At 39.3% G+C, this 15,597-nt stretch overlaps 1 protein-coding gene across 5 annotated transcripts in view; it reads right to left on the minus strand.

Moving 5' to 3' along the window:
- Nucleotides 1–10,636: 10,636 nt before the first annotated feature.
- The window catches only part of tox2 (TOX high mobility group box family member 2), an 87,488-nt gene continuing 82,527 nt past the window's right edge, over nt 10,637–15,597 (minus strand). For all 5 annotated transcript variants that reach the window (XM_063911677.1, XM_063911678.1, XM_063911675.1 and 2 more), the window contains 3 exons: nt 13,536–13,946; nt 13,304–13,452; nt 10,637–12,621 (listed from right to left, as the gene is read on the minus strand). In XM_063911677.1, the coding sequence (XP_063767747.1) occupies nt 12,579–12,621; nt 13,304–13,452; nt 13,536–13,946 (603 nt within the window). In that variant the 3' untranslated portion in view covers nt 10,637–12,578. The remainder of the gene's footprint in view (nt 12,622–13,303; nt 13,453–13,535; nt 13,947–15,597) is intronic.

The raw sequence follows: 15,597 nt of genomic DNA on the forward strand, positions 1-15,597 counted from the left end.
ATTACATCTATAAGAGAGAAAATATTCAAATCAAAAGGTTTTTGGAAGGTATTGGTGATTATTGCTGTTTCTGATCCATCTCTTCAAAATATTGTTTTGCTCTGACTTAATTGTAGGTTGTTTCAAGGCTTTCAAGATGAGGGTTCACTGTGTTGGGACTGGAAACTGTGTTGTCATGGTATCTCAATAACTGCTGGATGGTTTGCACATTCTTCTCGATTTTGGTGATGCCCTGACTTTCTCTTTTCTACAACAATGAACTCTTTGCAATAGGTTGTGAGTAAACACCTAGCTAATGTTGGCATGCTAACATGCTAAGATGGTAATCATTACAGCGGCTTAACATTTGATTGTTACATTGTCATTGGAAGCATGCTTGCATACTGATGTTACCATTTAGCTTAATATTTAGCCTCAAAGAGCCGCTAGCATGGCTATGGAATATTAGTCTTTATATAATACTCATAGATTGTGAAATGTGAAAACAACAGCTAACAAAACAATCAGTATCTTGCATGGACAATAGGTGATACCAGAAAAACCTTAAGAGAAATATAATTTGATGTTGAACAAATTCTGTTGTTTTTTAAGAATACTATTTTTTCATTTGTTGATGCCATCATTATACAGGTGGCATTTTTTTCAATTGAATTTTTTTTTGTGGCAAATAAGATGTATATAAAATAAGCAGTGTGGCATAATTCAACATTATCACACGATAAGGTTACAAACAGCTGAGCCCTAAAAAAGGATTCTCTTCAAAAGTCTGAAAACTTTTCCATCTGAACTCCCGACCTGTCTCACAGCTGTTGCCCTTCTCCATGTCAAGTCAGCTCATCATTAAAAATGTATCCTATTCATTTCACCCTCTGTACTAACATGATTAGAAGAACAAAAACATGGTTAACATTGAGAAAAGAGATAAGCGCTTTTAAAGAAGAACTCATATTTATTTGTAAAATTCACGCGTCGTCACCACAGGGCCTTCATCCAGTTCGTGTGGCGGCCCCTGGACTCTCTCCAAATAATTTATCCCCGGATGATCCTTTGAATTGAATCCTGAGTTAGAATTCAATCCACATTTTCTTTTCACCTCCTCCAAACCTTTTAAGTCGATTTCTTTTAAACCAGGGAGACTGATTGAAAACACAGAAAGTAGGGACAGACAGAAAGTATCATTACTTGAAAAAAAAATTGGAAAAGTTTCTGATGTATTTGCTGATTTTAATGAATGCAGATGCACCTGACAAAAATAAATGTCCCTGGGGAAGAAAGAAAAAGTTTGTCACACAAATGAAGTATGATAAGGTTTATAGACGGAATGATATTGGATTTGAAATATGAAAATTACAAACAAGCACAGAGTATTTTGCATTCTGCAGGTAAATAAACTCTATAAATGCTCAAAGTACTTGACATATTTTGTGTCAGACACCAGAAAAATGTAGCAATTCAGGCTTTTGTGGTTGCTAGTCACAGCTTGGATCCACATCTTTCAGTTTTTTAGCCTTCACTGCTGAACACTTATATTTTCCTTCTGAGGTTCAGTATTTCTATTAGCTGAGTAACAACATAACTATCCTAAAAATTAAATATTTCCATTAGTCCTATATCTAAAAATGTGCTGCATGAGTCTTTTATTCATACTTCCTGGAAGATCTATAATCTAATGTAAGGGAAGGCTAGATATGAGACATTTGGCATTATAAGCTGCCTGTATGCAGTCCAGTATCATCTTTGGAGTTGGCGTGTGTCTCTGAAACATGTTTATTTTTCCTTTCTATGAATGTTGTAGAAAGAAAGATGCACTCATCCAAAGGACCAATGTGTAATTGTTTTTTTTTCATATGGAACCCTGCATTGGACAAATTGATTATATCCTCTGCACAAATGAGGCGGCTGGAGAGCTTTTTTTGTCCTGCACTAAAAGTCATTAGTTTGTTGCTATTAGTGGATTAGAGAGAACAACATCTCATAATTTAATATTTGGGAAACAGGCACAAGCATGTTTAAATGACCATTAAATGATAATATATATTTTTATTATGTGAGATATTTGAATAAGTAAATTGAGCAGCGCTGTTTTAAGTGGTATAAAAGCAGTGATTAAGTCCGTGAAATGTGCATTGTGAAGTTACTTTTACTGTATATTGGCAAAGCTTGTACCACAGCTTGGTTGCTATGGTGCCGATTTTAAGAACATGGACCTTTTTCACCAACCAAATGCTAGGACTATCTATTATACAACATGCCAGCATGTTGCACTATATTCAATTGAATCCTTTCCCAATCTCATCTTCAAGCCTTTTCAAACAGTGTTACATGCCATGTGTATGACAGAGCTGAATACCTGACTTCCTGAGTAACTATTTTCTATTTTCATAACAAGCCTTTAATCCAAAGCATCTGGACCAGAACCATGTTACACTAACACAACCATCTCTCTCCAACACTCTCTCCAACATGCAATTATTGAAGGATCTAAGGTGCAGCATGTGTGGGCGATGTTGCTCAAATAGAGCAGCTGCGGCGTTTAACAAAGCGTCTGAAATGACTACATATGGCTGGTCCCATTTCTGTGGCATGGGATTCAGGGCATACAGAGACATGACTTTCACAGATGACTGTAGGGGTGATGAGAAAATAGTCATGAGTGTGGTTCTCAATCTGACTCATCACCACTTCAAGTCAAGACTTAGGAACTGCTGAGAAGGATAAATGTGAGGCAAGATTATTTTACCTCTTAGTCAGTGAGCACAGTGGTTTCTGTTCAGGGATGTGGGTTCCTGCCCCGTAAGAGCCCACAGCCAAATGAGAGACAGAGAGACTTGCTTCTTATCAAACAAGTCTCTCTTCTGGCCGCCATTTACTTAATATTTTTCTTTCAACCACGATTTCCACATGTGCATAAAGATCAAAAGTAAAATAGCAGCCTGTTGATCACCATTACTTCCTGGGAGAGGCACTACATACGGAACAGATTCAAAAACTTCATGTCTTTGTTGTATTATATATTATGCATTCAAAGATATAGTACTAAATCAATTATTTGCCCTTTTCTATATACTAGATTTATTGTTAAAAGTTGTAATGTTTTTAATGATCAATTCACCAGTTTATGACATTTTTTGAGTTTCTACTTGCTTTAAAACTTGTAATTTAAGTACTATTGTGTTAAAAACATCTAAATCTAAAAAAAAAAACAGATTTTAGGTTGAAATAAATAGTGACCATGGCACCCTTTTAAGTTGATATGGTGAACGTGTTAACAAACAGACTATTTACACATCCAGCGTATACGGAGCCACATTATCAATATTTGAAGTCATGTTATGGAGCTCTCTGGAGACTTTGCAATGAAACCGACTTGAGAGTGAGAGTGATTTAAAATGGTTTCCTACAAGACGGTCTTTAGAACTGACACACATTTAGGACTTCTTCATCCTGACTCATGCTTAAGTAGCCTATTAAGATTTAACATGTTCTAGTTGGCTTTGTGCTGAGAGAGGATCAATCCAGTGGGAAACAACAACTTTCTAATAACGATTATAAAAAAAAAAAAAAAAACTTCTGGCAGAGGGGATTCTTTTTAAACCACAAGGCCAGTTAACCAAATTATTATGCACCATTTGCCAGCTTATTCAATTCGCTATATGCATGGCGCGCTACTTGGAATTTCCGCCAAAATATAAGCCAGCTCATAAACTTCCGGTGAGACGTAACTTCTTGTTGTGGCGGCATATGCACATTTTTGAGGTACATAGCTATAAGAAAGATTGTATAAATAGCACTATTGTAGGCTATACCAATAGTTTTTGTATAGTTATATTAATTAGGCCTAGCCTACTAGTCCTTTACTGTAGAAAAAAAAACCCCGTAAAAGATGAAAAGGTTTAAATTTCAGCGCTGTGAGGGGACAGCTGAGCACTGTTGCGTCCCTCAGTGTTCATCCTCAGCCAAATTCAATTCGTTTTGCAGGATCTGACAGGGACATCCGTTTCTACACAAAGTATGTAGCCGTACCTTTTTAATAGCGTTAATATAATAGTTCTTGTCCTGTTCTTATTGCATGTCCCTTTACCCAACTTGACAGACAGCTAACATCCATACATCCATCCATCGTCTCCTGCTTATCCGTCAGGGTCGCAGAGGTAACAGCTCCAGCAGTGAGCCCCAAACTTTCCTTTCCCTGGCCACATCAACCAGCTCTGACTGGGGGATTCCAAGACGCTCCCAGGCCAACGAAGAGATATAATCCCTCCACCTGGTCCTAGGTCTACCCCTCGGTCTCTTCCCAGCTGGACGTGCCTGGAACACCTCCCTAGGGAGGCGCTCAGGTGGCATGCTCACTAGGTGCCCGAACCACCTCAACTGGCTCCTTTCAACGCGAAGGAGCAGCGGTTCAACTCCGAGTCCCTCCCGGATGACTGAACTTCTCACCTTATCCCTAAGGGAAATGCCAGCCACCCTGCGGAGAAATCCCATTTCGGCCAACAGCTAACAGACAGCTAACAGCTTCAACAAATATCAGACGCAGAAGTAAAGTTCAGGCTTTTTACTTTGTCCTCAATCCAATAACGTTAAATCATTTTTGTAAAACTCAAATTTGACATAAAATTTGTATCCCAAAATGTCTGCTAATGTAAGAAATATGTGCATAACATTTCTACTATTTTCAGGTTTTCGTCTTATGACCACATAATGCGAGTCTGGCAGCTCATTGAACCTTCGCTGTAATTTCTGGTTCGAGTCACCAGAGCAAGAACAGGAAAGAGTGACTCTGCAAAGCAAAGTGCTGCCATGGTATGTTATTACAATTTATTTGTGTGGTTTTATCACGTAACCATAAGCAGTCATTCATTTCACAGTAATGGCTTATTCTATATTTTGTTGTAGGAATATACAGCAAATGTAAAAACATTTAAAATATATTTTTCATACCTGAAAGAGCACACATTTTCAACTGTCATCCCCCTTAATGTTTGGGAACATTAACCTGCTGTACGTAGTCGCGTGCCTCCTGTTAAACTACCAGAGTGGTCCACTTGTTAAAGCCTGGTCTAAGTAGAGGTGTCAGGATGAAGGTGGAGTGCTTAGCATTTAGTATTTAATAGTTATTTCAATCAGTTCAATCTCCAATCAGTTCAAACATATGTTTTGGTTCAGGTTTTATTGTTCATCTTTACAAACCTATACAATGTGGACCTGTGGAAAAGAACATGCCAGGATCCCATTAACTTACAAATTCAATGGAATTGGATTGGAGACACCCTCTGAAAACCTGCCACAAACATCACCCGACAAGCCCTGAAATGGAACCCACAAGGGAAATGGAGATGAAGTTGCCCCAGGAACAGCTGGAGAAAAGGTGTCCAGGCAGTGTAGGAGTGGGCTCAACTGGGGAGATCTCAATAGAACAGCCAACAGCCAAGTGAGATGAAGGACATTTTGTCAATGGCCTACGCTCCCTAGAGGAGCTGAGGGCTTAAGTCAAGTAAGACACGTACATACCAACCATTACAAATAATGTGTATTCACATTTGCAACTGTCGCGCTTATGTTTCTTCACTTTCGGAAATGTATAGAAATTGTTATGTCATGTACATGTCACCAATAATTTATTAAATTACATATTGTCCTATAAATGTTACTCAGTGTGTGTGTGTTTTGAGGTTATAATTCATTAGTAATCCGGGAGGGACTCGGAGTAGAACCGCTGCTCCTTCGCGTTGAAAGGAGCCAGTTGAGGTGGTTCGGGCACTTAGTGAGGATGTCACCTGGGCGCCTCCCTACGGAGGTGTTCCAGGCACGTCCAGCTGGGAAGAGACCGAGGGGTAGACCTAGGACCAGGTGGAGGGATTATATCTCTTCGCTGGCCTGGGAGCGCCTTGGAATCCCTCAGTCAGAGCTGGTTGATGTGGCCAGGGAACGAGAAGTTTGGGGCTCACTGCTGGAGCTGTTACCTCCGCGACCCTGACGGAAAAGCGGGAGAAGATGGATGGATGGAATTCATTAGAACTTAAAAATAGTATTGCATAACTGCTGCTTGTAATGACCACAATGAAATACACAATGTTTTTGGGAGCCATAAAGAAGAGCAGCTCTACAGTTAAACAAACGTAAGTTTATTTACTGAAAGTGTGAAACTGACAGAGAAAGGTACAGATCCCTCTGTGTGAAGTATATAGTTAATAATGGACATTTTCAAGCCAAAAGCATTAGTAGATAACAATAAAAGAAGTCAACTTTGTGTTTGATTGTCCTTATGACTCCCCCATCCCTGGGTGTTCTTTGAATGAAGATGACGTCTTCGGCGTAGAAAACAAAATCGCACTACTTCAAACCAGTGACGAGTAGTTGGCCCTGTACCTGCCAGTAGTATGTGTGTGACTGCTTGAGCTGTAACACTCCATCAGTGACCATAAGGTAGGCACAGTCTACATAGCTTCTCACATTTGGGCCCTTCACTTCTAGCATTCCGAACAAAGGTTCAGCTTTAGGGTCATACACCAACCCATCTGGTGATGAGCCAAGCCAAGGTGCATCGTGGTGGATGATAAAACCACTGGGGTAGGGATTTACCTCCTTAACAAAGCAGTATTCTCCTACTGCTTTGGGCTCCATCTGAAGGCCCCTCTTCATTTCTCCCCTCTTAGCCTGGCCGCAAAATTCTCAGTGCCAGGCTCTATGCTGAGGACTGTCCTCTCACATGGCAAACCTCTCTAGAAATAATCAATACATATGCAAACAACTTGAGTTTTTAAATGACAAGAAAAACAAAATGTGCTGACTGTCACATCACAAAGTTTACAGTTACCTGAATCTAGAGGAAGTCACACGTGACTTTCTTAGTAGACGCCATTCCTTCAGTGTGCTTTGCTCTTTTGTGTTTTTCTCAGTTTGGTGCGCCATGGCCTCTGATGTTAGTAGAGGATTCATGTGCAGCTGTTGATGATAGGTTAACACAAAATAGCACTCTGATGGACCCAGACAGTAGTCATCAAGGGGGTAAGGATGGTGGTGGTGGTGCAGTGGTATGTGGACAAGTTTTTGGAGGACCCATTCCTACACATTACCTGATCCCTTCGGCCAATCTTCTCTCTGTGGGCCTAGCTGACAACACCAACATCTCAATCGTCATTTACTTGGAATAAAGTTTAGTTTAGTTCATATGATCACATATTGTCAAATGAAAGTATGTTCAGGCTTATTGAAAGTTAAACAAGGAACAAGACTTATATGACATAATGTGATAATTGTGGTACTGTTGGAAACATCACATGGGTTCCGGCCGGAATTATGTGGGTTCACACTGTAGCTAGTGATATTTTTTCCTCACTGTGTACAATGTCAAAGGCTAGCAACCATACTGTCTCTACTCTCTGGCAATCTTGATATGTGTCACATATGTCTACTACACACTGAACCTAGATGGTGTACTATGTGCTATTCAGTAAAATACTTGTTACAGCAGTAGGCTGTAGGTCCAAACAGTATAGTCACTATCTATTCTCCAGCCTGTATTATACTGGCAAACTTGGTATACTTTTAACATTATTACTTTGAACCTGTTCTCATTCTCCTACACTCAAGTTGTGAGGTCTCTCATTTTTCCTCATCGACCTGAAGCAGCTTGCCCTCACAGACACCTCTCCTGCCTCATTTTTGTCAGAGACTGAGAAACAGAAGCAACAAATTCAACAACGACAAAGACATAGCAACACACAACTTTGTGTTAATGCATATCTATACATTTCAATGCTTCCAAAGGTAGTTACTGCATATTCTGTTTACCGATGTTACGCTATTGCTAGCATAGTGCTAGCTATAGAAAGACAGAATTATACTTTGACCAACTTACCTTCGTAATCATGGATATAGCTGGAGATGTAAAGCTTGATCCCTTTTCACGTTTGCTTGACGAAGCCTTTGAGGTTGCCTGAATTAGTCGGTGTACATCATTGATGTTGACCTGAGGTAAAAAAGTATAGAATGACATCTTTGAGCTGGCTTATCTAAAACCAGGAAATAGCCGTGCATATAGTCCATTGGGGTGTAAGAAGATTTTACACCCCAATGGATGATGTCATAGATTTAAAGCATTTTCTAATGATCCAGCAGTGTGAGAGGCAGAGTTGCCAAATTGATATTGAGATATTCAAATGCATTCAGTCATACAGAGAAATTGTCATCACCTGATGTTTCATGATGAGTCTGAGGGGAATTTATATTTAAAAATAAATGTAACACTATTTAGCATTTTGTAATTTGAAAAAAAAGGAAAGGAAATGCACTTCATTTAGCCCCCGAAGACAGCATTCAATGGTTGTCAAGGCTTACATAGCATATATTTGGGGTTTTGTAAATATCTACAGGTGTGAAACCACAACTGTGCCTTAAACGTGTTATGTGATATGCGTTTCATCTTTTGACCTTTTGTTTGCTTCAGAGTTCTTGAGCCTATGAAAGCTGCAACTGTCATGTCAAAAAATGATAACCCAGTTTTTTCCAAAAACAGCTTTTCAACAAAAAACACGACTTTAACAAGATCATGAATGACTTTATGTTAAGTATCTATGTATTATATATTCAAATTATTGCTGAGTTAAATATGTTGAATACAAAAAATGAACTGTATTGTTTTGTTCGTACTTATTCATTTTATGCTGTACAGTCAGCATAAAACAGAAACCTTAACTGATACTGAATACAAAGCGAAACCCAATTCTTGTTAAAACCACCCACATTTCCTGCTGTTTGTTGCTCCACCGCAACACCCCAGTTGCAACTGAATGTTTTGCCTGTTTATCTGCTGTGTGAGAGGCTCGGTGTGTTCGAGCCTTCGGTTCACCCTAAACACTGACCTTCTAGCCTGCCTCACTTCAAACTCAAAGGACAGAAACGCTTCAGTTTATCCACATGTTGTCTCATGTGGCCAGGTTAAGCTTATTTTTATTTATGCTAAAATGTTATAGTGTGTTGCTTTACCACAACAACAAGAAAATAAAGTATGTTTTTTGAGAGAATAAAAGACTTTTGAAAGGGTGGATCTTAGAAGACTGTTGGTTATGGAAATGTTCCGACGTTGCCTGAGAGACTCACACACACTGAGGTTAACCTCAGATTCATCATCAACAGACACTCGCAACCTGTTGTACATACATGGTTGTATTTTTATTAGATGCATTGCATAAATAAATATACAACTAAATCAATAAATAATCTGGCAGCCATGAACAGTTTCCATCTCAAAATATCCAGCAGGTCTTGCTTTGTCTTACTGCGATGTCAACATTCTCCTAAAGTTTGTCATTTGTTGGACTCTTGATGCATTATTATTTAAACCTCAAATAAGATAATGTGACTTCAGTCCATCTTTAATTCAACAAATCTGTGTTTTCAGTTATTATATTTAGCCTCAGACATAGGGGTCCAAAGGAACACAAAATAGGGCTGAGAGAAATCATTTCACTTCAATGATTATACATTTTAATATTTGCTGGGCTAATAAATTAACCTGAATTAATGTCAAAAACATAAAGAGTTAAAAGTAATTTTACATGTCTTTTATTTTGTGACCTCATCTTTTTATCCAGCCTGCTATTACTGATGCCGTCCATTTTACTCGCTGCAGTGGTCTTTTGCTTTCTGTAGAAATCAACAACACCGCTGTTTTCACCTCCTCGATGGCATCCTCTAACATGAATTGTAGCTTTTTATTCTCCGTCGGCCTCATGACTTTGACTCTGAGACGAGGGATGGGATTAAGGGTGCTGACGGGAGTGTCAAAGTTATACTGTCTACTTGCAGTATTTACTTCAGTCTTACTACAGACAATGACAGCATGTGTATGAATAGCAGAGAGAATATGTTGTAAAGGAAATGAGATACTGTTGCCATGTATGCAAAAATATTGGCACAAAAAAGACACATGAGCAGATATTCATACAAACACATGGAAAAATGTACACAAAAGGAGCAGGCAGGGCTGTGTGTCTGTACCCAGAATATCTTTTTATCTTGCATTGCATTTAAAATGTACGACTGTGATTTTCATATAATGGGTGTCATATCACAAAGTGGCAGATTCTCCAATTGTCCAATGATGATCTATATGCCAATTCAATGCTATAGAGGAAGAGACGGCAGGCAGACGTAAAATGAATAAAACATTGAATGGAGGAATCGCGACAGTTCCATTTCAATCTCTTCTTCTCTGTCAGAAAGTCTCTGAGTTAGACTTGTGTGCAATTGGGGTAAAATCCGTACTTGGATGGTTGCCTGAGTTTGTGTGCACATTGCATTTCTCTGTTCTCTTTATCTCACACTAGACGCCTACGATGCACCACTTTCACAAGCAAAGCAAACGTTTTCTCGCATCTGCTCTCTTGTTTGTTAAGATAGTTTACTGGCAATATCCATGCTGGCTGGTGTACTCTGTATCCACGGCTAATTAGCTAATGTCATTGAAGCCCTGAGCTATATATAAATATAGGATAGGCCTACAAATGTGACCCTCTTAAGAGAAAATACACTGTAAGGTGCAGTAAGTCGTGGGTGTTGATGGATAAAAAAAACAAAAACAATTATCATGTCTAAGTAAGTGACACGAAATAAAACAGGCATCAGGCATGGCCACTTTTAAACTTTTTTTTATTATGCAGGTTTAAAATAAATGAAGCATTGTGACACAAACAGATGCTGCTGGCAAGGGAAAAAAAGAGCAGCACCCAAAATGTAAAAAATAAAGAAATAAAAACATGTTGTGGTCATCTTCATTTTTATCAAACCAAAGGAAATGAAACAATAAAATAAAATAAAAATACACCTCCATTGTAAGAAGCAAAATGATCTAATTTATTTCATAAATAAGAAAAACCTGTCAAATGGCTGATGGGCAACTAGCGAAAAAACAATGTATTGATAACCATTTAAAATATTTATCATTACCGGCTTTACAAATAAAATAACTACAATTGGCAGGTTTTTTTTTTACACAACTTAAAATGTTATAGTTCTGTAACAACTAAAACTGAAAATATGCTACAGTAAAGAGATAAATACAGATGTTTTTGTCAGCAAAATGCATTTCTGTTAATCACACAAAAAGTTAAAAAGATGAGATCAACACAACCAAACACCAAGTAGAAACTTATAAAAATCACTGTAATGTGGATGTGATGACTCCATTCACATATGCTGTTACTTCACTTCTGCATGTCGAGGAGACAAAATTGACATTATGGTCAGACAAAATAAGAAAAGGGAGGCGGGGGCATTTTGAGGCAATATCTTTTTTTTTCTCCACCTGCAACATTATATCTCATTTTATCTCACAGCGTTTCTTTCTCTCCTCTATCTCTTTTCTCTCTACCTCTCACCTGGCTCTTTCCATTTAATGATCTGCAGGACACATATTGTGTATTCAGTTTTAGATTGAACTTTATTGGAAAAAACACACCAGTGAGCACAGATTTAATGCAAGAACGAGAGTGTGAAATACTCCTCTGAAATCCAGCTGCACGAGGCTGTTAAAATTCACGAGAAAGACTCGACACTCGAACACTGAGACACTTCTCGCACGCAAGTGTGTGTCCGTGCACATACACACTCGACTTCACACGTCATGAATGGGGTACATTCTAACGTCCAGACACACACACGCACAAAAAATGACTTACATGTAATATTAAAGAAGAAACAAATCTATCTGGACTTCCAATTCCCAATTTGATCCCGTAAAAGTGATATTTACAATCACACTGTGACAGCTCAGTAGACCTGAACAGGTCTTTAATATTTAAAAAAAAGAATATTTTTGTTTTGTTTCTTTTCCCCACCCAAGCTTTCTGTTCTTTCAATTTGCAGGCCCTTAAGCAAAGCTACCATAACATCAAAGCCTGCGCTGAACCTACTAGAAGTTAATATTATTCTACAGTACAGGGCCCAACGCTTAGTGGCAAAAAAAAAGGAACAATTTGCAAGCCAGAAATAAATAAAACAGCAACGACAACAACAACAAAAAGGCAGAAAAAACCCAAAAGGAACTTAAAATGATTAAAGAAGAGGAAGAGTTTTTTTTTCTTCTCATTCTAATTAAAGCTGGATGGGGTCCCTGAGGGGACTTCAATGGTGACACAGAAGAGGGGTGCTCTACAGCCCGGCCTGTATCTGGGGTGGGGCATAGACACACATCTCAGAGAGGAGGGTGGGAGCGGGAGGGATGGGAAGGGGGGGGTCTCATAAGTGCTTGGCAAATTTAAAACAGCAAGAGGACTGCTAATACATTAAGTGGTACAGACAGCAGTCATCTATAAACTCTGGTCACAAATTCTTCTAGAAATCATAATTACATTGATCAAAAAAGGTGGCGGTGGTGGGAGGTGGAATGTGTATGTGTGTGAGAGTGTTTGTATGTGTGTATGTATGTTATTGTATGTTAAGTGTGAACTGTGTTTCAGTGTGTGCATCAGAAGAGGGGTTGAGGGGATAGGGGTGAGAGGATGGGGGGGGGCGGGATGAGAGTAGACTCTTCGGTGTTGTTTCTTGTCGACAGGGTCTGAGCATGATCTTCAGTTTCAGGTGAGGTAGAGTGGCTTGTCCCTGCCAATCATGCTGCCGCTGGAGAGAAATCAAAAGACAAAAGCACAGATTAGATTACAAACAAAGACAAAAGGGTACAGAAAAGAAGGATTCAAACACACACAGGAGGCATATGTTCCTTACATTGTAAATATTTGTTATTCCCTGATGGTCAATAATAAAGCCAAATGTACAAACCCCGTACATTTAACGAAACATTTCATAGTGTTTTGGCACCAACACTTAGAATACCTTCCCGTGCTGCAACACTGCATGCCTGCCAGAGCGTTTAGTACAATAACAGTGAAAACTTGTGTTAGGAACATCTGTTTTTTTACTGCTGTCTGACAAACACATGACAAGCTCTATTATCTCACCATTACCTCTCCAGCTGTCTCCTCTCTCTCACTGGAACAGAGCTGACAATTTTTAACACTTATATTGTGAAAGTAAGGGAGAGACGTCAGACAAGAATACATATACTTATTTTTAAGGGAGCACTAGTCCTGACTTGGATTGTATCTGTCTATCTAAAAAACTGAAATCAAAAATAATTCCTACTTTTTATTTTTTCTAAATATAGCAAACAGAAAGATAACATTTCCATTTGGTTGAACTCAATTTGTTTGTCTCCATTCAAAACGTCCATCAAGACTCTAGGATTTGATGAGTTGCAGTAACAGAGCTCATGTGGAAAGTATATAAAAGCGTCTCCACTGACCTGCAGTGGTTGGCACACTCCCGATTGCAGTATTCACTGTCCCAGTCATGGCCCTGAGGCACTCCAGGGCCTGGACCAGGGCCAGGGGCTCCTGGAGACTGGGACCCCCCAAGGCTCTTCTGATACTCTGACTGGAGGTGGGAAAAACCCTGGAGAAAGAAATAAAACTGAGCCACCATCTTAAGTTATAACATGTTAAAAAAAGGAGGTGTGTCTCAGTTTGTTGCTATACCTGCTGCCCAGGAGGAGGGGAGTGAAGAGAGGCCTGCAGCCCCATCTGGTGAGAGATGATTGGCTGGGACTGGACCTGCTGCATGCGGATAGGCTGGTTGAGGAGCGAGCTCTGGTGCAGGGAGAGCTGCTGGTGGGGGTGAAGGGGGGGGCTGATCTGGAAGGAGGAGGGGGGAGAGGCACTAATGCTTGGCAGCATCTGCGATTGGCTGAGCGTCTGCGACAGGGCGTGGCGAGGGGCGTGGCCTGCATAGCTCTGCAGGTCGGCGAGAGGGAAGGCCCCGGGCCCCAGGTAGGGCGACGAGGGCTGGGGGGGGTGTGGCACGCTGTACATGGGCTGGTTGGCTGGCATCATATGTGAAGACGCCTGGCTGGTTTGGGGACCTTTTGTCTCCACGGGATCATTATATGTCTAGAGAGGAGGCAGGAAAAGGAAAATGGTTACATTTATTGTTCAAATAATTGTAGTTTATTACAGTGTGGTTCATATTTTTTTTGTTTTAGGTCTCACACATTAATTATTTGTGATCATGTGTGTGCTTTACCTGACATGAAGTGACTTGGATAATATGACAAAGTGGTAATTGTTAACGTTAATGCTGTCTTATCATCTAGAAATGAAGGCCAAAGATACAAAAATACTGTAAGACGTTTTTATCACGTTATAAACTGAAGTTATCCTTAATGAATAGATCAAGTACTTAGGTGAAATATAACAGTTTGCACCTTGCTAGAGGGTCCATGTAAAAGTTAGGACTAAAACATTTATGAAATGTGAATCCTTAAGATTTATTTAATTTTGTATTTCTTGGTGTTAATAAGTCGTAGTTTTACACCGCTCTTTCTAAAAAGCAAACTGTATTACCAGTAATGTGATCCTGTCTTCAAATTACTTTAAATACATACTAACAGTATTAAATTATAGGACAAGTTTATTTGCTAATATAGAACAACAGCAGTTATCAAAATGATAAAATGTTCCTATGATTATTTGAGCCTCCTCTTTCCCACAGAGATATCTCTCTCAGGGGAAAGTTTTCCAAACAATGGAGCAAAAGAAAAGGAGCAGCTGGCATTGGCAAATTCAAAGAAAATTATTTAAATAATTTCTTGAAAATGTAACAGCTCTCCTATTCCAAGAAACTTCAATTTGATGTGAACATGTTTATATGTTAACAGCGAGCACTAATTCTATACCATTTATTAATCATTGTAGGTTAAGCCATTGCTGCTCATGCTACCCACGGTCACCACTCTGTCCCCCCTCTCTCTATTTATTTATTCCACACAAACCCCCGTTGATGCTGCAACACATTCATTCTGCAGCTCTTTCTGACTCCCTTTCTTTTATGAGGTGGTGTATGTATGAAATATATCCAGTGTTTCTCATTAACTGTCAGATGGGCTCGAGTGATGTGTGGTGGTCTGCTACTTAGTAATGGCTCACATCCATCCCTCTGAACCCATGAAATAATCAATGGAACAGGATGGAGGGATGGATATAAGAGAGGGTCAGATACATTTGCAGGGTCAAGTGGAAAATGAAATACAGAGGAAAAGGTGTGACGAAAGAGGAAAGAATGAGAGGATGGATGTGATTTCTTTCACCTTGGAACAGCATATTTTAGTGTTTTTTGTGCAGTATAATGATTGTATATTCATCATAGGAAATATATGATGTTTGTGCACATGTATGGGGATTGAAACATTTATGAAACATATAAAAGTGAGTTTTTTAATTGAGATTTTTAATTACATTCCGTACTTCGGAGATTAAGGATTGAAATGAGCACAAGAGGAGTGCCATGACATAAAGTGGGAAGCAATCAAACTTTTTTTTTTTTAATTCTCTTAAACAAACCAACATGCATCACCAAACAAAAAGGCAACAGGTGCACGCTGAAGATGCGAATCCTTCAAATGATACTCCAATTACCTCCAATTCCACCCGCCCCAATTCACTTTGAAAAGGCTCCTTCATTGGTAATTAAAAAAAAGAGAGTCACGTTGAATCATGAGATTCAGCCCTGCATTCAGATAGGCTGGTCCTGAATGAGCAAGGA

Source organism: Eleginops maclovinus, chromosome 20, assembly GCF_036324505.1.
Source record: "Eleginops maclovinus isolate JMC-PN-2008 ecotype Puerto Natales chromosome 20, JC_Emac_rtc_rv5, whole genome shotgun sequence".
Lineage (NCBI taxonomy): Eukaryota > Metazoa > Chordata > Actinopteri > Perciformes > Eleginopidae > Eleginops > Eleginops maclovinus.